The sequence below is a fragment of the Camellia sinensis genome, chromosome 7 (assembly GCF_055761805.1).
Source record: "Camellia sinensis isolate YWXY chromosome 7, ASM5576180v1, whole genome shotgun sequence".
Lineage (NCBI taxonomy): Eukaryota > Viridiplantae > Streptophyta > Magnoliopsida > Ericales > Theaceae > Camellia > Camellia sinensis.
The window spans coordinates 188,129,247-188,153,902 of record NC_138967.1 but is presented as its reverse complement, the minus strand read 5'-3'; the positions used below and the strand labels follow the sequence as shown (position 1 = coordinate 188,153,902).

Here is a 24,656-nt window from a genome sequence, read left to right as displayed (position 1 = left end):
GTAGCGGGGCGAATCTGTCTTAAGGGCAGAGTGTCATACACTCGACTTGGTCTTTTATTTTTAATTTGGTTCGATAAATAAATTCGGTAAGTTATTTATTTTATTTTATTTGACTTTGTTTTAATTTATTTTATTTACACAGAAGATTCTTCCAACAAAACTCACATTGTATAATTGTGTAAGTTTCACTCATGTTATCAATACGCAATTAAAACTATGATTAAAAATAGTATGCCTCCAAACTTATTCTATCACACACAAAAACACAATGAATTTCTTCAACATACCATGAATGTAAAATGACAAACCGTAGTGGACACGTGAAAATCACAAACAAAATAATTTTAATGAAATTTCACCCTCCTCCCACTCCTTTCATCACCTACATCCCTCCCTGAATTGCATCAACCACCGTCATATTAACTTGAGATGTCTTGGCAAGAACATCACCAGAAATCATTGGTTTTGATCGGAAAACAGGGTTAGCTATCGTGATAACTCCAGGATTCTGGCTGCTTAACCCAGCAATCGCGATAGCACTTCCATACCCAACATTCCTTTCCCAATGAATAAGTCCTATTGGGAACACAAACACTTCACCTTTCTGAAGAACTTTACTAATAAAACGGTTTTCAAGGTTGGAAGTAACAAAGCCGACCTCGAGGGTGCCTTCAAGGACGGTGAAGATTTAAGTGGCACGAGGGTGTATGTGAGGAGGGCTAAGGCCCCACGGAGCATAGTCGATGCGGACCATAGAGATGCCGAGAGTGTTGAGCCAATAAATATTTCAAATAGACAAACATCCAAGCCATATGCGCATTGGTAGAGCAAAAGAAGGGTAAATGCTGAAACAACTCTTGATGTTTTTGTTGATATTATTGAACTGCAGGTTCTCTGTGTTTGGGATGATGAATAAGGTATGCAAAAGCCTTTTGGATTTGGAATAAATTAGTTGTGCTTATTTCAGTGTGTAACGCCAATGGGTAGACGTCTCTTGAGGTAAATTCAAATTGAGAAATTTACTGTTCTACTACTTCTAACCATTTTAACCCAAGACCCCTGGATGATGGTTTACTTTGCACTAGGAGCTGGTTCCTGAGGCCTATACTAGATCTTGATGACCTTAATAGTTGTCTTAATGCTGTATACTTTCATCCCCTCAAGATTACTTTAATGTTATCAGGACTAAATCACTAGTTTGAAATGCTAGAACATGACATAATTAACCTGAAAGCATTGTAAGAAGAGGTTTGGCTGAAATCAAGCTCTGAGCATGAAATTTAGAAATCCACATATCTAACTATTCCATGAAGGGTGATTACATAACTAAACATGAACTAAGAAATGGATTCCCCTGCATTTGAATTCTGTATCCTCAATCTACCTTGCCAAAAATTCATACACTTTAACAGAATGAAGATATCATTCTTCCTTTGTTCTGAAGAACTGTTGGTTTCTTTACGGGAAACCTTGAAGTCGGTCAAGGATATCCCCCACATACTCAAGGTGCACTAATATCTTATCTATGCTCTTTCTTCTATCTATATCCTACATTTGTATTATTTCCAAAATAAAGAATTTAAACTTTATTTTTCAATTAGTAACTGCAGACGTGAATCAGTGGCTGGAAACTACGCAATTTTTCACACTTTCAATATATTAACTATTTCTATTTGATTTAAAGGTTTGCCTGAAATTTGTAGTTGTAGCACATTGCCACTAGTTATTTTGAACACTTTACTACTATGTGGTTCAAAATGATGGGCACAAAAAAAAAAAAAATTTCTATTATGTTTCTTTTATGAATTTGTATTTAATCAAAATCTAAAATTTATGAATCTTTTGCTTTTTCTTCTAGAAGAAATTCGTAAAATTTCCACTTTCATGGTATTTGTTCCATGTACAGTTGGCACAATAATCCATTTTACACTTTCTCTTATGGAGCATCTGTTCAGTCCCACATGTGAACAAGATATTTGAAGTTGGCATTTCTGGAAGTCTTCGAGAGCAAATGAAATATTTGAATTTGGACATTGTTCAAAAGGTATGAAAACTATTAGTTCAACTAATTCTTTCTAAATTTGTGTGACATATACTCACAATCTCTTGTTCATGTGTTTAAATTTGTCACAGGCTGGATCATGCATTTTGACAGACTTGGCTTATGTATATGAATTGGTTAGTTTATCTATAGACCTTAATATTTCATTAGGTTACTTTGTATGTACTTTGCTAAGATTCCTCAAAGTTCCGAGATCAGGAAGTTCTGTCCTTCAATCTGGGGTAGCCAATGACTTCAATAAGATGCCTGAAAATGTATCCCACTCCGCTCTACTGGCCACACACCTTCACTTGTGCTCAAAGTTTTGTTTGTGTCTGTCTAAAGGACTTTTAGTCTAGTAACATTAGAACTCTTTCTTGAAACTAAGCTTTTGATATTTTATCCCTAATTATTTGTGAGAGCCTTATTCAAAGCTGTATGCTCGTTTAAAAGAAAAAGGAAAGGAAAAAAAAAAGTGCAAAAGAGAGGAAATTATTGTATTGGAGAAACTTTTAGATTGAGAACAATATATATATTTTTTTATTATTCTAGAACAAGGTCTGAAAATGACGAAATAAGGCTTGGTTGACAGTGTAACCAATGACTATGTTGTTGATTTGGTTAAAATCTTTTCTTAACTTTCTTTTGTTCTGATGTAAACTAGTGGAGTGGCTAAGACAAACAAAAAGGGAAGAATATTAGATAAAGCTAAATGATACATAAAGCCTTATATTGGTTATCTACATCTTGCCCTCCCTAGGCCCCACTTTAGCGGGGGCCTCGTGCACTGGGTCACCCTTTCTTATTCCCAACCTCCCATTTCTTTTTTCTGCCAAGATGTTAAACCTAACATTCCCACTCCACATCCCTTGCCCGAGGGGAAATCATTTAGTTGAAGCCATTGTTGCTGTTTTTTTTTTGCAATGCAAGAATTACAGGTGACCTTGCAAGTGCAGTTGAAAAGGGCTTTCAATGTGAAGTACTGCATTTTTGTAATCATTGATTCACTGATTTTATTAATCTCTTTGTTTTTTACTAGTTTCTTCTTTATTCTTTTTTCTTTAATTGTGTACTTGCTTCTTTCTTTATTACGTTTTGAGTAATTTTCTTGTGTTTGTGTTTGTGTTGTGTAGGTGATTGGTGTTATTGATGTGAGTAGAAGTAAAGACAAGGGTTATGGGACAATAGTGAAAGAAGGGTTCTGTGATGAGGTAATACATCCTTCCTATTGGTGATCTTATCTTATTTCATAAAATTAAAGCCTTTAGGCATTATCTATAGTACTGTATTCTCTTATTTATTGCAATTATAAACCAAACCAAATCAAGCCTAGCCTTAAGTCCTATAGCGACCCCGGTCTTTTCCCATTTGATTATTGTATCCGGACTGTTCCGTAGATTCTGTCATTGTATAATTGTTGTTGTTGTTGTTCCTTATTTTCTCATTTGGAATTATAGGATGTGTTGGGCAGGTTTGTTCAGGTTGGTTGGGTTTAGAAACCAAGTGTTGTTGTCCAGAATTTTGGTTATTCGCTCGAGCGAGGAGTTTGTCGCTCGAGCGAGATGTTGTTTTGGTTCTTCGCTCGAGCCGGGGTTTGGTAGCTCGAGCGAGAGTTTGCGTCTGGGTTGGACCTGTAGCTTTGCATTCTTGGCTCGAGCGAGCTTTTCTTCGCTCGAGCGAGTTAGTTTGTTCTTCGCTCGAGCAATAGTTCCTTCGCTCGAGCGTGAGTCTGGTTTCAGACCTGAGGGTTTGAGTTCTTCGCTCGATCGAGCTTTCTTTCGCTCGATCGAGCTTTTGGGTTGTTGGCTCGAGCAAGGCTTCCTTGGCTCGAGCGTAGATTCTCTGTGTCTGGTCGCTCGAGCGACCAAGTCTTCGCTCGAGCGAGCCTGTCCAGTTTAAATACACAGCAGCGGGATTTGATCAGTCTTTTTCATATTCTTTTGATTCCAAACCCTAGGTTCGACCTCTCTCTTTCCCTACTCACCTTCTCTCTTAGGTTTGATCTGTTTAGAGAGTGTTTCAACCCTAGTTGCTTTATTAAAAAGATAGAGGGAGTCGAGAGCTTTCATTTAATCTGAACATTTGGCAATTTGGAGCATTTTGGTCTTTGGGCACTCATCTCTGTCTTCACCATTTGGGTTGTTTTCTCTGAGGTAGGGATTTCCTACTCCATTTTATAGGTTTTGTTCTAAGTTTTGGTATTTTGATATGTTGGGGATACTTTGGTAAATTTTGGGAAAAACCCTAGTTGTATTATTGAATTAATTTGTATAAGTAATTCATGGAATTGGGAAAAGAGGGTTAAATTCATGGAATTGGGGAATTCATTGATTAAATGGCGTAATTGGGTAATTGATATCATTTGTCTATTGAATTTTTTACATAGTTATTTTCAGTTTAGAAATAACTGTTTTGGGCTATCGGTGGAGGATAGTCGTGATTGTTGTAGACATTGCATGTGGATTAGGAATAACTGAAACTAATCACATTGGTTAAGTCATAAATTTTGACTGTTGCATTGATAGAAAATACGTGTATTGATTGAGCATTGCATTTGCATACATTGTTTTGTGTGTGGGAGGAGATAGGGGATGTACTCCACGGTTTAGGGGAAGATAGGGGATGGACCTCTAAACCGGATTTTGTTTGGGAGGAGATAGGGGATGGACTCCATTAGCATCACTTTTATGTGTGCTTATTTATATAGAAGTGTTTTATTGATACAGCACTAAAATGTGTATCAATCTGGAAGTATGAAGTGTTTTGATTTATTTGAGCTTGAGTCTCATTTGTTTGTTGATATTGGAAGGATGTGAATACGATATATGTAATTCACTGTTGTAAGTTTGGCCAGGTTCTGAGCCATGTTGATAAAACTGGGAAGTAAAACGTATCTTAGACAATAGTGTCAAGAGACTGTAAAATGAAGTAATTGATTATCCTGGTTAACCATCTGTTGAATGCTATTGCTTTATTCACTACTTATATGTGGTTTAGTATACTTCTACTGGGCTGTGGCTCACCCTTTATGGGAACATCATTTTCAGGTTCAGGGGATAAGCTACCTCCAAGGACTTAGCTTGGAAGGACTTGGATTCTGAAGACTATTTTTTTTTTCTCTGTTGTTTGCTTTTATTTGTTAGTACATGTAAACACTCAAGCCTAGGGCTTTTCTTGTATTGAGTTAGAACTCGTATTTTTGTATCCAAGTGTTGGCTTGGAAAGATGTAAGCCTGTAGGGCATTTTATTCGATTATTTAGTAATACTCTGATGAATGAATTAATAAAATGTCTTCTTTAAATAATGCATGTCAATGATATATAATGGGTTAAATTTGAGGGCGTTACAAGTCCTATCAAATGGGGTAGGATTATTTATCACAGTTATGAATTAGGAAATTTTAATTTGCTGCTAGTTTTCTTAATGTCTGTAACTATTCTTCTTTCCCCCAACCCTCCCCAACCCACTTCTGACAAATCATTCCACCATGTTGAATTGCAGTTGGATGAGCTGAGACAAATATATGAGGAATTGCCAGAATTTTTGGAAGAGGTGCTTGTTTTTATTTTCTTTTCAGACCAAATTCAGAAATGAATTTGATATGGAGTTCACATATTTTGATAACACAAGTGCTTTACAGGTATCATCATTGGAACTTGCTAGGCTTCCTATTATATGTCGGGCAAATTACATATACCCCCTCAAGGTTTGGCTAAATTACATATATCCCCTGAGGTTTGAGAAATTACAAATTTCCCCTTGAATGCTATATTTGCATAACAAATTAGAGGGTAATTTGTTATGAAATATAAACCTTAGGGGGCAGGATGTAATTTCTGAAATCTCAAGGGGTATTTGTAATTTATCTAAAGCTCGAGGGAGGTATTTGTAATTTGCCCATTTTAGAAATTATTGTGTTTGGTTTGAGTTTTTTGGATTAAGTTTTTTAAAAATTGAGTTTTTTAGTTTTCGTGTTTTTTTATTTTTAGTGAATATTTTTAAAATTTTAAACATTTTTTTTTTTACTTTTTTTAGATACACCTTACTTAGATGTATCTAAAAAGTAAAAAATTTGTGAAAAAATATTTTTAAAAATTAATAAATAATTTTTTTTTTGTATTTTTGGTATTTAGTGAATTTTTAAAAGGTTTTTTTCACAATTTTTTTACTTTTTAGGTATATTTATGTTAGGTATGTCTAAAAAGTTAAAAAAAAAAATTGCTTAAAATATTAAAAAAATTCAGTAAAAACAAAAAAACACAGAAAACAAGAAAGTAGAATTTTTTGAAAAATATTTTTTGAAAAACCTAACCAAGCAGTATCATTAGATATTTAATGAATGATCCCATCTTCATATAGACTGAAGATTTCTTGATGAGGAACAGGTTTGATCCATTCAACATTAGTTTCTTCTATTCTTTATTTTCTTTCATCCATTCATGGAGGTCTTCCAACTGTGAAAACTTGTGGCTCATGACCAAACATGCAACATATAAGAGCAAAATAATAATAATAATAAAAAACTATAGAGAGTAGAGGTGGGCGCGGGTCGGTTGCGGCCACGGAACCTCCAATCCGCCATCCGTCCACCAGATTGGAGTAAATTAATCCACATCTGTCCGCCAATCCGGCGGATGTAGATTGAGCGGATTGGCGGTTTGGCGGATGGATGCGAATCGGTTTGGCGGTTTAACATTTTATAAATTTTCAACATAATTCAACTTGTGTACTTCCTCAAAAGAAGAAGAAGAAAGTATTACAGTTAATGACTTAAAAAAATATTACAAGCACTGTATGCCTCATTCAAAACAAGAAAGTTTGAAACTTTAGAATATCACAATCACTGCATGCCTCATCTACATACTACAATCACAGCATGTCTTATCCACATAAAGTATTACAATCTATGGTTCTTAAAATATAAAAACAATTCAAACCACAAAAACCATGAACAAAGCAGTAGTAGAGATTGTATGTCTCTGTATTGTTACATCTATATCTGTTTTTGAAGACAAAACCAACCAGCATATATCATATTTTCTATTTATTATTTTTAGAGATAGCTTTAAAAATCAAAAAATATAGATAAATAATACGTTTATTTTTTTCAATTCAAAAAAGAAATTCAAGTTGACAACTTTTTTTCAACAGAATATTTAAACTCTTTTTTAATTGAAAATACAAACAAAATATTTAAACAAACTGAAAACACGAAGTCTTATATAAATTACTATGGGTGCTTGCGGTTTGGAGGATCGGTTGCGGCCAAAGGAATCTCAAATCTGCCATCCATCCGCCAGATTGGCAAATTGGAGAAAATCAATCCGCAACCGCCTGCTCGTCATCACGCATCCGTCCAAAATGCAGCAGATCAGTTCGGTTCGGTCGGTTTTGGCGGATCGGTATATCCGCTGCTTACCCCTAATAGAAAGTAATCTTCTTTACATTAACTTGAAATTTTTAATTTGGATTTTATTATCCATCTTGAAATTGTCCTAGAATCACTAGACTACGATACACATGGACATGATATATTATATGACATTTCCTTTTAAAAGATCATGAGAATCTTGCTTTAACAAGAGCTTTCTTGTAATATTCTTAATCCGAAGAACACTTTTTATGATTCTTTTCGTTTTCATTTTCTTTTTTTAAAGCATGCCAATTGGTATTGCTATGTCGGTTATTGATTTTAAGCTTTAGTACATTGATTAATGTTATGGCTTTTTTGTTTATATGTAGGTTACTTGATGTGTGTTTTCGAAGAAAAACTTGATGAAACCACACTAGAAAATCTTCAAGATTTTGAACTTGCTGTAAGTCAATCAATGACCTAAATTGGAACTAATAGTTTATGCAGTTAATTTGTATATTTTCATTCATACTAAAAAATGTGCCACCAAATGTAGTTCTCAGATAAAGATGGAGACATGAAAAAGTTTTTCTATTGCACCTTGAAGACACGAGAATTGGACAACCTTCTTGGGGATATATATCACAAAATCCTAGGTCTGTAGTCTAATTCACTCTTCTGCTATGTGTTGTTATTCCAGATGACAATTTCGAAACTGCTTGGCCAAGAAGCACATACATTACTAAAAAAAAGTGCCATGTTTGCATCTGACAGCATATTGAACATTAACACTCATTGGACACCCCGAACATGTGTCCAAACGTGTCAAATTATTATTATTATTATTTTTTTTTTGTGGAACCAGACATGTTTTGGACACTTGAGGGAAACACGTGTTCATTGCTTAAATGCTTATAAAACACATTGCCAGTTTGAAAAAGTTAACTTTGGAACGTATGATTAAAATAAAAATAATGTGGATTTATACCAAATCATTGATAAACTTAATGTAGCCCCAACAGTTTACTTGTGAGTGATTCGATGATGCTTTTTAAAAAAATTAAAAACAGATTAATGTCTTATCTTCCATTCCTTTTTGAAGACATGGAGAGGGCAATTACTGGGGACTTGGTGTCACAAATTCTTCTATTCTCAGCACATCTTCTCAAGGCTTTGAACATCTATTTTATTTACATTGCAATATCTTGTTAGGTTTTCATGTCTTCTTTTTCTTATTTTATTTTTTATTTTTTTTATGACATATATTTCCTCACTATATTTTTTCACTTTTCAAAAAAAAAGGAAAAGGAAAATTCCTCACTGTATTTTTTCATGTTGTCACCCAGCTTTTTATCACTGGCATTGGTTGCTCGTCAAAAAAATTATGTGAGGCCAACTTTGACTACAGAAGACTTGCTTGATATACAGAATGGAAGGTTAGGTTGTCTAGTACAGTCTACAATATGTCAATGATTTTATTTGCAAGGTCATACTATAATAGATTAGAGAAAAAATTGGGCATCCACCAAAGGAATCCTAACAAGTAGTTAATTCAGACATGTTTTGCAGGAAATGACTGTAGATACTTTCATTCCCAATGATACAAAGATTCATGATGATGGTATTTGTAGTTAAACATCTCTAAGTATATTGGTTTCTTACTCCACTCGCCAATAAAGTCTTTTCTCAGAATATACTAGTTATTCTTGTTAAACTAACAAAGTCACACTTCTTCAGGAAGGATTAATATCATCATTGGCCCCAATTATTCAGGGAAAAGTATCTACATAAAGCAGGTCAGTAATTATTATATTTCTCTTGATGGAACCAACATGCTCTCCTTCACTTTCTTTTCTTTCTCTCCTTTAAATGATTCACCCACATGCATCAGTAGATATATGTCATATGTTTGAGTGTTCATGTAAGTGCATAATTTGCAATCCTATATAATATCTGCTTTAAGTTAATTATATTGTCTATTTTATTATTTCTTCAATAGTTTTATCTGACAACTATAAGTGTAAGGTTTGTCAGTGTTTCACCTTCCTCTTTGTATCAAAGTTTTAATAATAATGTTGCATTTATGTTCTGTATAAATGCACTAATCTTTGATAAATAGAAATACTTATTTGACACATCTCGAAAGATAATTTTTTTTTTTCCAGGTAGCTTTAATTGTTTTCCTTTCCCACATTGGAAGTTTTGTACCCGCAGATGCTGCTACTGTGGGTTTGACTGACAGGATCGATATTTATATCCCTAGCCTTTAGGTATCATTAATTTTTTTGGTACTTCATTTTTTGCATATTTTACTACGAGAACTTACCAGAATTTCAAAAAATAGGATATTTTGTGCCATGGGAAGTAAATTTATGAATGCTGAACAGTCAACATTTATGATTGATCTACATCAAGTTGGAATGATGCTAAGGTATAGTTACACAGTTTTCTCTTAACCTACTAATAATGGACATGGGATTGGCATCTACCCCTTACATCCTTGGTTTTTGGTTCTGGGGATTAGTGCATTGATTTTATTTTTTGTTGGCTGTTGGCCCTTGTTATTTCCTTGCTATGGATGTGAAAGGGTGCTGAAACCATAGGGTATACAACTTAGTCATATATATATATATTGATTCCGAGAACTTTCATAGGCATGCAACTTCACAATCTTTATGCTTGTTGGACGAATTTGGTAAAGGCACTCTAACAGAAGGTTGGTTTTACCAAGAATAATCATATGTCATGCAATAAATGTAATTTTTTAGCTACCATACGCTGTTGTTAAAATTCATTTCAGATGGCACTGGTCTCCTTGGTGGAACTATAAATCATTTTATCACTTGCTATGATCATCCTCCAAAGGTTTGATGCTCTCAATTGCTATCCAACCAGAGTTTCTAATAAATGCAAATTCATATTAAGAGTGCATTCCTGGAGGCCACCTCTAGGTTTGCTAGTCACATTTGTTTTAATAGGCAACTTGTGATGGGATATGCTCTACTAATTTGCAGGTTTTGGTTTGCACTCACTTGACCGAGATGTTTAATGATAGTTGCATACAAGAGGTATAAACAAGACATTGCATTTTTTAAAACTTTAAGTATTAACTATTTCAACTGCGTGACACATCTATATATATATTATTTGCAGTCTGATAACATTAAGTATTACACCATGAGTCACTACAAGAAAAATGGGTTTAAGCGGCGTTTTTTTAACGGTGCTTTTTTAAATGCCACGTTTATTAATATTTAACGACGTTTTATAAAAACGTCGCATATTCCTTTAATAAAACGGTACCGTTTTGAAATAGGAAGCGTTTTAAACGCCTCCAAATACGTTGTGCCTCACGCACCTATTTTAAATCTGAGAATACTTGTTAAAGCTTTGTAAACCCCTATTCTGAATCCTCACGCTGTCACAATCCTCACGCCTCTCTCTTGCTCACCCCCAATTGTTTCTAAACCCTTGAGAGCGATTTTGATTCAGAGCGATTTCGATTTGAAGCTTTGAAGCTCCACTGTCTCTCTCTCTCTCTCTCTCTCTCTCTCTCTCTCTCTCTCTCTCTCTCGATTCATCCTTTGTTCTCTGCTATATCAATCTGAAGCTCTGGGAGATTGCGAAGAGAGAAGAGGGGTTGGTTTCGATCGCAGAGGAAATGATCTCAGGAGAGGCTGTGCTTGATTTCTCAGATCGAACTCAGAGCGATTTCGATTTTGAAGTACTCTCTCTCGATTTCGAAGCTTCACCATGAGGTATTGATTTCTCTTTCTCTCTCTCTCTCTCTCTCTCTCTCTCTCTCAAGCTCTTCCTTCCCATCTTTCCCGATTTGGTTATTGAGATCTATTGCTTATTTGTGTTGTGTGTGTGTGTGTGTATATATATATATATAAATGTTTAGCTTACCTGAAATCTTAGTTACATTTTTTCTAACCGTCTGATATGTAAAGTTTTTTTTTACTCAAACTCCTTGTTTATCACCTCTACGTGCTTAGCATTTTTTTTTTCTATGAAGATATGATTGATTAGAAATCTAACAGTATAGATGTTCAGTATTACAATATTATTCTTAACAAGGAGATTCTGATACTGAAGTGATTGGGCTTTTAAAAACATTTTCCAAAAAGAAGTTGATAATATTTGCTTAGAAGTTAGTTCCAGGCCTCGCTGAATTACTCTCTTTGTTGAGCCCTCTCTCTTTGCGTGAGTATCTAATTCTACTTCTGGATTAGTTTATACAAGAATCTTTGTGTATATACTGTTTTGTTAATCCAAAGTTGAATCTATGGTGTGGATTAGATTTGGAATAAAGCTGTAAAGTTTGTAACATTTTGTGCAAAAATCTTGGTGGGTTCTATAGATTAGGATTGCTTAAATTGGATTTGTTTCTTATAATGAAAGTCTGGCAACATGCTCTAGTATGGGGTTTAGTTATAATTTGTTTGTTTCTCCAATTACATTGGTAGCTTAAGGTCATTTAACAGTAAATTGTAGTCATGTACGTGACTTGGTCAGCTTTCTAACTTAGATGTTGTTTGATGTGTGGAGTTCTAACATCAACTATAACTCTAATAGGTCTTTTGTAGCCTGACTTGGTTTCATTAACCTCTCTCCTGCTTTCTGTTGAATTTGCAGTTATGTGTCCGGGTATAAAAATTGGTTCTAGAATTTTATTAGATATCTACGGGAAATGGGAGATGAGGTAAACTCCAGAGGTTCTGATATTGAAATTTTGTTTCAGGAGTTCTGATATTGAAATTTTGTTCCAGAGGTTTTGAAGCTTGGGAACTCCACTCGGATTAATGAGTAGTGCTTGGAGCTTCAAAAGAATATCAAAGATGATGTTTCCAAAATGAAGGTAGGTATGATGGTGGCTGCTTTCCTAAACCTTGTATTCATCTTGTGAAGCATGTTTTTGGGCTAATTTGGCCTGCATTTGCTTTCCTTTCATCGTTAATACCTTAATGATTTCATGGTTTTGGCAATGTAAATTATTGTGTTAACTTGATAGACAATATCACTCTAAAATCACAATTAAAAGTACAATGATTTTAGAGGTTGCAACAATTTACAACAATTAGAACAAGAGATCAATCCTGTTGCTTGCTTATTAACTTTCACATAATTCATCAATTTGGTTAATACTACTAACCTCTGACTCAGATATATTTTTCGTATTGGTTGCTAAATGCTAAGCAATGCCTCTATCTCTTTGGTGATTTTTTTATTCTGTTCATTCATAATGGATGATCTAGTTGATAGTATATTGTGTTTCTCTTTGGTATCTGACTGGACCAATAGGGATAGTAATAATAGTAGTGTTGTAATGTTATCATTCATATTGAGAAATTCTCCTTTTAGGTTAAATGCAATAAACTTTCAAACTGAATTGGTAGGGTAGAGTTGAATGATGAAAGATCAATTTTGTTTGTTGAATTTCTATAAGAATTCAGATATTAAGAACAACCATTTGCTTACATTCAAGTATCTATCTCTGTTGAACCAGAAATGTGTTTTGTAGAGTAGCCATTGAAGGCCTTTCTATGCATTTTTGTTCCTTTCCAGTTCAGTACTATTATTTAATATCAACCAAGTGAACAATTACATCTATAGAGAAGCTGAGGCATTGACTGATGATATTGAAGAAGAGAGTCAGATTTTTGGGGAGGTCCTGAGGATCAAAAAGATTATTGATAATTGTCAAGATGAGGTTTATCTTCATAACTTCTACTAAATCTCTCTCTTTTATGTGAATTTAATTTTCATTTCTGTATTTTGTTGCTTTTGATTTTTTTTTTTTTTTTTTGGTAAGAACTTTGACTGATAAATGGGAGATTAAGCAGAAATTCCCTGTTATATTCTGATCCCAAAGTGTGCAACTCATTAATTAGAGTGTGCAACTCATCAATGAATAGAATAATGACCCCTTTGCTTTGCTTAACTTCAACAACCAATAAAATGCTGAATACTACTTTCTGAACGAAACTCAAAGCCAGCAATTGAAAGCTGTACGTAACAGTGTCATCCAGTAGTCATGGTTTTATATATCATAGTCTACATTTATTATTTCAGAATATTATTAAATGCACATAAATGTAATGATGCACTTTCTAACAATGATGGTTGGCATTCCCTCTCTCTCATGAGAACATTACTGAGGAGGGTACAGCTTCCTAAGAGTTTTTGCACATATATGAATGTTTGGCAAAAACTATCTTTACCGGTGGGATTGAATGTATCTAAGTGATATTGTTACATGCTAGAACCCACCTGCCTGCATTTGTTACCTACCTGCTGCATTGTGTAAGTTTCAACATTAAGTTCCCTCATTTGTGCTGGACATTTCTTAATATTCCTCCTTTTCAAATCGAGTGCAACAGGTCATCAGAGAAGAGAGTGAGTGCAGTTGCCATAAGCAATGATGGTCTATTTGTTTGTTTTGCTGACAAATTTGGAGTTGTTTGGTTTGTGGATTTGGATGGATTTCATGAAAATCAAGCTTTAGCCGATAACAAGGCAGTGCCAATTCTTGCTCACTACTGTAGCATCATTACTAGCCTGGTATGTCATTTGTTATCTTTGATATCTTTTCTCTTTGTCCTTGCTCTATTGTATTTATGGCTTTTTGTGATGACCTCTAGTATAACAACTCATCTTTTTCCATGTCAGTTATAATGCTAAAACCATATCATAATTATAATGCTTAAAAAACAAAACTTTTTTTTTTTTTTTTTGATTGGCAAAAACAAAACTTAATTAGTTTCTCATTATACGTGCAAGACTTGGTTATGTAGATTTGTCCTCAAGAGTTGTGGATCAGATGTTTCAGTTTATTGTCCTAGACATTTTTGCTAAGTTTTATTTTTTAGTTTTTATTTTTGGTGAATCATTGGTTATTCCCTCCATTTTCCCATGAATAACAGGAATAAATTGGACATAATAGATTTTATCATTATCTTTTTTCTACAAATTTTCCTGCCAATGTTTTTAAGGTATATATATATATATATATATATATATATATATGTATTCTTTCTCTACTCCTATACACATTGTTAAATTCTTATGAGTTATTACGTAAAAGTCTTTGAAATTAGGGCTACATTTGTGTGGATGCATGAATGACCTTTACTTGTAAGCTGGGCTTTTTCTAAACAATTTTATGTTCTTGCAGGAATTCTCGCCGGATGGACGATTCATTATTAGTGCTGATCAGGATTTTAAAATTTGTGTAATTAACGATTCTTACCCATTGAAACAAATAAATTATTAAATATTAAATTCCATTTCAATTTGTTTTCAACAATGTTATTTTGTGACAGGTTACCCTGTTTCCAAAGAAGCCTTTAGATGGGGCTCATGAGATACAGAGCTTTTGCCTTGGTCATTTTAAGTGAGTGAGTTTTTTATCTTCGAATATGTTGCAGAGCAGACGTGATTTCCATTTTGGACTTTCTGAATAGTTTTCTGAATAGTTTTTCTCTACAATAGTGTATTAAAGCACTTTTCATTTATCAACAAGAAAAGCAAACAAGTGTTGCAATTCTTTGTAATAATAGTCTCTCTTATTCTGTGTGCATTGCAGGTTTGCACAAGCTCTCTCTATTGAACATGGAAGGTTGCCCTGTTATTGCAGCATGCTTGGACTCTCTTGCAGGTTCACTTTTGCCTTTTCTTCTCCTTTGAGTCATCGCCATTTTAGTTATGTTACTGGATATTGTAATTAATATTGCATTTTGAGAGAAGGGCATGTGGGCTGGTCAGTGTTTTTCCCTTCATTTTTTGGTTGGTGACTTGCCAACAGTAGGCTTATAGTTTATGTTGATGGGCTTGTGAAAATAATTTGCTGTTGTTAAAATCCTTGGGATTTGATAGCCTAATTTCTATAACACAACAAAATTGTTGTAGGTCCTCTTTAAGGAGAGGATTCTGGCATATGAACTTTCGTTTGTTAATGCACAAAATTGGGATTCCAATTAAGAAAGGGAATATAGCGCTCAATTACAGTTGCCAACAATAGGCTTAAAGTTTATATTGATTGGCTTTAGTCTTTTTTGGAAAAATAATAAATAAAGAAGTGTAATAAATCCCTTAAACAGAGCCTTCTGTTAAAACCTAAATTGTTTTTAAAGCTTCTTTTCAATTCTGGACGAAAACAAAAATTTTAGCCCTAGTTTTTGTTTAAATACTATTGAAGGAGTAAAGTTGTAACTTAAATCATAGATTTGTGTCAGGAGCAAAACTCTAACCACCTCTACCAAAAAAATTAAACAATTAAAAATAAATAAATGCAATCAAGTGATTAAGAAAATTAAGTTTACAAATTCTTCAATTTATGTTTATTTTGGTGAATCTGATTGTAATTTATGTTCTGATGCAGGTATGTACACCAATAAAGACTAACAGTGAACTCTCTCATCAATTTGAATTTAACTCATCCAAACTTGAAATTTATGCTATAGGCAGGAGTAGATTTTTGAAATGCAATCTAGTAAAGTTCAATAGTCTCTTACTTTGGTGATATCTTGAGTTTGGGGATAATTTTCTTGGTAGTTATTTGCCATCTCTTGTATAGTTGGATCAATCATTATAGCTCAATACTTCTTTCTCTGTTAATGTCTTTGTTAAAACATGATTTATGAATATGTTATTTTGTGATTAATGGTGATTGGATATTAAATTGAATGGGAAAGTGTACTAATGTTGTATTTGATATTTGAATGAGAGTTATTATTTCATGTTAGTGTTATGTTTCAGTCTTTTTAGTTCAATCACATAAAATTAGCACATTTTTTTTATAAAAAAAAAAGAGGCCATCACGGCATTTCTAAAACGTCGCTAAATATCATATCAACGGTTAGATTTTTAAAAAAGAGATACGACGGCGTTTTAAAAACATCGCTAAATAGCATGATGATGTCATAGTAGAACTTTTAGCAAAACGCCGCCTATAGCAATATAGCGACGTTTCTAAAAGCGTCACAAAGTTATAGCGACGGCCTCATCTTCGGCGCTTGGTGCTAAACGTCACAAAAGGTTTAGATGGCGTTTTGGACCTATAGCGGCTTTTTTAAACGCCGCTAAAACCCTCATTTCCAGCAATGAGTGTCCTACGACCTGACGATGGTACAAATATTGAAGATATTGTATTTCTATATAGGTAAGTTATTTTTAAAATCGTGTAGTATTCTTACGGAAAATTTCATACACTTTTAGACAAATTCTACCATCTCTTTATGCAGTTATTGTTACACATCATCTGTCGGGTTTAGTTTCCAATAGAAATTACCTTTTATCAAACCCCACTCGGATTTTGTAATTTGGTCTTGCAGGCTTGTTCCTGGACATGCACTTCTTAGCTATGGTGAGTAAATAGTGTCTGTGTTTGTTGGGAATTCTGATGGATATTATTAAGAAAGTTGGAATTTACATACTTCAGTTTATACCTTGCAGGGCTGCATTGTGCACTACTTGCTGGTACGTTTCAAACAATAGCTGGTTTTCAAAAAATATGCTAGGCATTTCACAATAATTTGTGTGTGTGTGTGTGTGTGTGTTTTTCTTAAGCTTCCTTATTACTGCTAGGCAAATGCAAAACAAGGGTTTCATACTCCGCCCATAATTTTTAATCTTTTAGTAAACATTCACTCGTTAAACATTCTGTAATTCCCATGATTTGTCATAGGTTTAAATTCATGCATTCATTTCCATGACAAATTGCGGAGGTTTTACTAGAGGCTTTATTTTCCAAGGTCTCCGGTAATCTGATATTTCTGATAAAATGGTTCATACAGGTGTCCCAGAGGAAGTTATAAAGAGAGCAGCGTCTTTACTGAATGCTATTGGAAATAATAATCATGTTGACCGACTGTGCAATGACAAAATATCAGCTCAAGATCGACAATACAAGTTACTTTCTTTTTTATTCAGAAACTAGTTTGTGGTTAGAATAAACTCAGAAATTTCCGTGTCACCTTTCACATGAATCATTGTGCGCGTGTGTAAACCAAATGCAGGATGCAATCGACAAGATGTTATCATTTGATGCTTGTAATGGCGATCTCAACCTCTTCTTCCAAGATATCTTTCCTTCTTAGATTCATGTAAGCATCAAATCTGTCTTCTTTCTTCTCCCGCTCATCAATGGCATCACGAAATGCTACTGTAAATTTCTTGGGTTTTCAGAACCATTCACACACAAGTAAACTTCTTTTGGTATCAATATTGAAGTACTACTGAAACCGAAAGTAAACAAATGGGTAATTTCTGCCAATGGAAGCCATTTTTCTCCTTCTGGTATCAGATTTCTATTAAATCTGAATCAAACAATTTTCAAACTTTTCTCATTCTAATGCAAGAATGTGTATTACAATGATATTTCTCAATAATTTCCATGCTTGATTAGTTTGTGAAAATTGAACAGTTGGAGGCAAATAGAACTTAGGGTGTTTCTCAATAATTTTCAGTTTACACTTTTATCATACCAAAAACTAGAAAATGCAGAAAATGTTTTTCAGAAAAACTTCTTTTCGATGAAACAAATAGAGCGTAAAGCAGTTGATTTGTACCAATGCATGCACATATTATTGATCCAGGTAATTGGTTAACAATCCCATCTTCTTTATCCCCTCTGTTCTATGCATTTTGTATTCCTTTCTATGTTTAAGGGCATTAACGACAGCCCTAACACTTGTTTACACCACTCGGTTTATGCAGCGATTAGCTGGTTCACATTCATAGGCATCGCAAACTGTTGTGAACCGTCAAAAACGGCGTTGACAAAGAGGTGAGCTGCTGCTTCAGTGGGATGGTAGAGATCCCAGAAGACATGATCACTTCTGTTGGAGCAGTACTTGGCAACGGGCACGCATGGAACTTGGGCTCTCAGGTTCCCCAACCCACAACAAGCTGATTGAACCTCAGTAAAACCTGAATATTTGACAAAACATTGTGGTTAATTGCAATGGTTTAGATTTCAAAAAGAGTAAGTTACCGATTGGCTTTTGGATTTGTGGAGAGAAGAGAAAAGTGAATGGTTTAGATTTCAGATTTTTTTTTAAACTAACAATTGGAAACTAGTTTGATAACACTATTAAATACCAAGAAAAAGATATTTTTAAATTTTTAAAAATCATTTGCATCCCAAAAAAGTGAATCATATGAAAATAATGAGTTTTTTGAATATTTTAAGATAACAATTTGAGAGAAGTCAAACTTTTTTTTAAAAAATTTCAAAAAGCAAATTCTGAAAACTAAAATTGTCTTTTATAAAACAAATCTCTCTTTTTGTTTACCTCTAGTAATTTTTTCATCAGTAAGAGATTTGAGATGAGCAAAAACTTCTTTGTGAGAAAGGAGAATCCATTTTACTGTGCAAGATTCATGGGCCTTTTTGAATATATATATATATATATTGGGATCAATGCAACCATGAATGGACCGCACTTCTTTTATTTTCCAATGGCATGAGAGCTTTACTGAATATTCAAGTTATGATTTGGATTAAATCGCAGACATGATCAATTATTGAACCAATTTTATCTTTCATGAGTTGGGTTGGTTCCGTTTTTAAAAGTGGCACAATTTCATCTCAATCTGTATTCGTCTTGGCTTAATTCAATTTAGTTGGCTCATTTTGATTTAAAATTTTTGAACAAATCAGCGCTGATTTGGTTTAGGATCTAACATTGCCATTTTGATAACTAATTAGAAGAAAAGAAATGGAAGTACCATAGGTGGAGGGTGACTGAATGAAGCTAGAAAAGATAGTGTAGGTGTCAACAAAGGAGTAGTCCATGTCATTGAGCTCGGATTTGAGTCCTTGCAACATTGACTTAAGGCCTTCATTGTACTTAACTGACCAGTAATTAGCTTCTTCATTGCATTCTTCACTAGTTTTGTTCTGATTCCTCTGTGAGGGACAACACCCCACTGCTCCTATCCCAGCCACCACGAACTTTCGTGAACCAAAATTATGCATCCTCTACAAACCATTTTTTTGTATAAAAAAAAAAAAAAATGTTAAATGAGCAAACATTGAGAAAAAAGTGAGGCAATCTATAACAATTTCAAGAGTAACAAAAATAATTAACATGCTGTATATTATGGTGTAAGAAAAGAAAAAATGGTAAATGAGCAACCTCTATAAGAAAAAGTGAGGCAAACTATAACAATTTCAAAGAGTAAATAAAAAAAAAAAAAATGCTTAGTTTGGTTTGGTTATATTATCAATGCCACGTTCTTGAAAAATGTGAATCAATCAATATGACTTAAATCGATAATAACGCTTTACGTACTCAATATCGTTGGCATAAATTTCCAATTTGAGGTGGGGTTGTTGAAATCATTTTTGTTTGTTTGTTTTGTAGAATGATTTTTTCGATATATCTAAGAGTGTAGCTCAAAATAAAGTTAGGAGGTCGAATATGATTTTGAATGAGTCAAGTAAAATTTAAAATTAAGAACACGTTGAGAACGCTAAGTTCAAGCACAACATTGGATATATAAGTCATCAACAATCTATTTGGTACAATTTTAAGGCCTCCTTATAACTTATATTTTTATATAATTTTTTTTGAAAGTTTATGCTAATTGTTTGCATGAGCAGTGATTGGGAGCTCTAGTAGAGCTGCTCTAATAAGCTGGCAACCAATTAAAAAAAAAAAAAAAAAACAGAAAAAGATAAAACAGTGGCCAGAAGAAGACAATTTAATGCTAAGTTTAGAGGTGCTCTTTTAGAGCTCTAAAGCAATTTTGTTGTTTGCATAGCTTCCATTTATAGCTTATAATTTAAAATTAACTTAAATAAATTAAAATTTTAGTTAATTGTGCCAAAATATATAGCTTATTGGGTGATTAAATTGAATGGAATGAGGAGACTACCAACATGACTAAAAAATTTAGGTATTAATTATATTTATTATATTATATAGCAATAATCTCACAATTATACTAATATATGAATGACATGTAAGGTGTCATATCAATAATACATAAATTTGATATAAAAATTTAAACGTCCTCTAGTATTACTCTAACTATGGTATATTGTTGGAATTAATTTGTAGCTATCAAATTTTTTTTTCGAGATTTACCTTCAAGACATCTTTGAGGGTCATAACCATTAGATCCACATACTGCTGTTGGGTGATTTTCTTGGGAAGATCCGACCCGGATTTGAAGTAACCAAGTATGTCGTTGCTTCCAATCACAACCGCGAAGAGGGACTTGGACAGGTGGTCTAGTGCAGTAGCTGATCCGAGCTGTTGCACCAAATCTTCGTACACCGTGGAGTAGTACTCAACTTGTTTGGTTAAAGGAATTGACTGTCTCTGTAAAATAATTTAAACTTGGACTAAGATAACATCAAGCGGGGATAGCTCAGTTGGGAGAGCGTCAGACTGAAGATCTGAAGGTCACGTGTTCGATCCACGTTCACCGCAATCCAGGTTTTTGAAATTTTCAACCATTAGTTGCTATTCCGACTATTCACAGACCAAGCCAATAAACCATTTTTCATTGGCACCAAACACGTTTTGTTGCTCCATTTACTTAACTTATTTACTCATAAATCTTCAATGGTCTTTATTTTTTATTTATTTATTTTTTATTTTTATAAATTTTATTATATATAATATAATTGTATGTTTGTGTTGTGAAATGATAATTTGATACTAGTAATGATACTATGAAATTTTTATCAAAATGATAAATGATTAAGACATTTTGATTTTGTCTCTGAGTTTTGATTTATTTTTGTTAATCTTTATTGAAATATAATATGAGAAGTGTAAGTGGTTGAATTGTATTTTTTAAAAATATTTTTATATTGATAAATTTGTCATTTAAAGTTGAAGTAGGACTTATTAGTAAATAAGTTTCGTTCCTAGGACTGATTTGTAACTACCTTTTTTTTAAAGCAAGGAATACTGTTGGGCTCACTTCAAGCTCATATCTACATTCTAAACAGTTTATCTTATAGGACTTGTCAAGTAAAAATAATTTATGTAAAAAATAAGTTTGATTGAACATCTAAATCCATATGAATGAATCATATTTTTCTTTAAAAAAATAGATGATAATTTAAATTTTGAGATTGAACTGTTAATTATTTTAAAAATAAATGTGATCTAATTAATTTATTTTTTACATGGATTATTTAATCAATAAAAATAAATGATTTAAATCAAGAGAAAGAACCGGCAGTGAGCCCACCAATAGGTACAACAAGCTCCTTCAGCCCAATACCCAAGTTAAGAGTTGAATTTGAATCGCCCCATAATAAACCATAACTTTTTAAATTTTGCCTTCTTTCGTTTATAATAGAACTTTATAAATGTAATAATTGTTGGTGATTGCATGCATTTCATGCAACTAGTAAATAAATAAAAAAAAAAAAACCACTTTTATTGAGTATAGAGCACATGGTTCATCCCATATCTTCTCATACCATGATTTGATTCTTTTTTTTTTTTTTAATCCACAAAGAAAAAAAGCAAAGAAAAAGAAGAAAAAAGGAGTTTTGAAAGCCCATGTGTGGCCCCATAGCGTGTGAAGAAGGATCAAAACAAAGTAGATTCACTACTTCCTAAATTAAAAATAAAAAATAAAAAATAAAAGGAAAAATTACAAATAAATTCTCAAAGTTTGACTGTGTAACAAAATAAATCAAAATTTTAATTTTATCAGTTTAAATTATAATTTATTAATTTATTTTCAATCTAAATCATCGAACTATTTTTGTTAAGTAAAATTGATGAAAAAAAATTATTTTAATCATTAAACTCAGTGTAAGTATGTATTCTTTTCTGTTGAGTCTAATGATTAAAAAATATATATTTTTTATTAGTTTTACTTCACCGAACAAATCAGAAGATTACTATTTAAATTAATAAAATTAGAAATTTATTTTGAAATTTTGTTAAAATAATCTTTTAAAAATAAAAACATAAAAAGCAAAAACACTTACATAGCGTTGATCTGTGCCATTAAAGATTCCAGCACCACCAGAGGCAAAGCTAACGCCAGTGATTGGGAATGCATTACTACCACTCCTGTTAGATACAAGGGATAGATATGGTGGTGATGTCGGTAACCCCACTTTCTCAGCTGCCAAACAACACTCCACAACATATGAATCATAATCACCAGAACAACACATACATGTGACACATTTATATTTTCATGGCATTTTTCTGATAGATAATTATTAGGATAAATTATAAACACACTTCATAAATTTTTTTTATAATTTCGATTGTTTCTTATAATTTTGAAAATTATAAATACTTTATTATAAAGAAAATTTATTTAACAGAATTAATAGAAAAGTAAAATTCTTGATAAAATAATAAAATTATTTAAATTATTAATTAAAATAAAATTTTGATATAATTAAAAATTATTAATTGACTTGATAATTTATTAATAAAAAAGATCATTTATTTTAAAATTAAAAATTTCAAAAAATGGGTGTAATTTTTAAAATTAAAAGAAATAATTTGCATTTAAACAAACTTTGAAAAGGTGTATTTGTAATTATCCTTATTATATTATGACTTATCAATTTTACAATAATGCTCAAATATATACGACAACCCATCAGAAGATCTTTATGTTCACTGCAAAAAGTACGAATTTTGGAGACATACTTTTTTTTTTTTTTTTTTTTTGGATACATCGGAAAATACAAAGTCATTGCAAAAATACTAAAAAGTTAATATAAAAAAAATTTGACGACAAAATTTTTTCGTCGCTTGATGGGAAAAAAAACAAAAAAAAATAAAATTGACATATGATGGACAAATTAATATGACAGAATGCCCAGAAAAATTAGTACATGATGAGACGTTATCTCACCTACTAAAACTAAACCGAAATGAAGGTGATACATATATTATTTATTTATTTATTTATTTATTTATTTATTTTATAGTTTTTTGTAAAAAATTTAAAAGCATATTTATTTAGCACTTTCCAAAGGAAGACTACAAATTCAAAATTATTGAAATAGAAATCAATGGTTTAAATTCATTTTACTCATGAACCCCACATGTTATCAAATTAATCTTCACCACACAATCTGATTATGGGTCAATTCTGTCTTTTTTTAATAAACAAACAAATTATACTGATAGTCTTTTCATTTTGCTTCTTATATTATATTTATTCATGTATTTTCAATTGATTCAATTTTAATTTTTAATTTTAAATTTTGTATCAATTATGTCTAATTGATAAAACTATTACGATTTTTGATGAAAAATAATCATCAAGCGCTTGACATATGCCGCTTATTCATTTAATTTTCATAAGAAAATGGTAATAAATTATAGATTTAGAGTCAAAATTAAATTAATTAAAATTGTATGAGCTAAACTGACACAAAACCAAAAATATAGGAACTACCTTTTCCATAACAAAACCAAAAATATAGGAACTACCTTTTCAATAATATTATAATAACCATAACTTTATGTGATCATTGACATATTATTGATAGGATTCAATGCATGAGAGAGAGATATTTGGTTTGATGAGAAGTGAAAGTGAAGTGTGGCTATGATGGGATGGTGAAATTTTAGTTACCAAAAAAGTCAGCAGAGTTTTTGCCATTGCAGAATCTTCCGGTAGATTTTTGGCCAGGAAAGTCGATGCCGTTGTGAGGAAAATCAGCTTTAGCAAGAGAGAGCTTGAGGTGATTGTTGTTACCAACATCCACTAATGAGTCTCCCAATACATAAATTGCTGGTACTTTCTGAGCTTCTGCAAAAGGACTTCTCAACCCCAACACAACTATTACAAAGAAAAACAAGAACAACATGAAACTCCTTAATGTTGAGACCTTGTAAGCCATTGAGGAAGTAGGGAGCCAATACTCTCTCTCTTCAATTTTGGAGTTATGGGGGCAGTGAATGGTTCATGGTTGGGTTTTAAGTAGTGACAAAAAAGCTAATGGATTGAGTAGTGCCATGGGGTTGGTAACTTTTAACTTCTAAGTGTGAACGGTGGACAATTTACTTAGTTGTGGGTGAGTGCTTTTCCCTCTCTTCACATTGTATTTTGTTTTTTATTTATTTATAAATATATAGTCCTATCATGTTCCAATCTTTATCCCTCTTCCTCAAATTGTTTTTATTTTATTTTATTTATTTATTCATTTATTTTTTTAGGGGGGTTACATTGATGGGAAAGGGGCAATCGAATCCATAGTTTTCTAATTAGATACATAAATTTGTCTATTAAGCTAATTGCAATAG

The 24,656-nt window shown here is 32.6% G+C and overlaps 2 protein-coding genes and 1 non-coding gene across 3 annotated transcripts; 2 read left to right on the top strand and 1 right to left on the bottom strand.

Annotated features, from left to right (window-relative positions):
* Positions 1-785: 785 nt before the first annotated feature.
* On the top strand, positions 786-18,307 carry LOC114301141 (DNA mismatch repair protein MSH5; the record flags this gene model as incomplete). Its single annotated transcript, XM_082881488.1, is given in 34 exon segments — positions 786-838; positions 890-917; positions 968-999; positions 1,086-1,143; positions 1,420-1,506; positions 1,859-1,887; positions 1,945-2,044; positions 2,134-2,178; positions 3,175-3,252; positions 5,544-5,594; positions 5,683-5,719; positions 7,740-7,858; positions 7,952-8,051; positions 8,498-8,615; positions 8,742-8,831; positions 8,952-9,016; positions 9,133-9,191; positions 9,561-9,633; positions 9,736-9,826; positions 10,050-10,111; positions 10,196-10,260; positions 10,410-10,463; positions 11,006-11,150; positions 12,034-12,100; positions 13,779-13,959; positions 14,573-14,629; positions 14,721-14,781; positions 14,984-15,055; positions 16,498-16,558; positions 16,731-16,762; positions 16,852-16,875; positions 17,193-17,307; positions 17,415-17,501; positions 17,916-18,307. Coding segments are annotated over 34 exon segments (2,415 nt in total), but the record flags the coding sequence as incomplete, so codon positions are not given.
* Positions 17,960-24,429, bottom strand: LOC114272004 (GDSL esterase/lipase At5g55050). Its single transcript, XM_082880191.1, has 5 exons — positions 23,986-24,429; positions 22,367-22,506; positions 20,493-20,729; positions 19,129-19,381; positions 17,960-18,327 (listed from the first exon to the last, which is right to left on the bottom strand). Exons 1-5 carry the CDS (start codon positions 24,251-24,253, stop codon positions 18,107-18,109), a joined length of 1,119 nt encoding a protein of 372 aa, XP_082736317.1. The 5' UTR covers positions 24,254-24,429; the 3' UTR covers positions 17,960-18,106.
* TRNAF-GAA (transfer RNA phenylalanine (anticodon GAA)) lies at positions 20,768-20,840 on the top strand. The gene has a single exon. It is a non-coding gene; the product is annotated as a tRNA-Phe (tRNA).
* Positions 24,430-24,656: the final 227 nt, after the last annotated feature.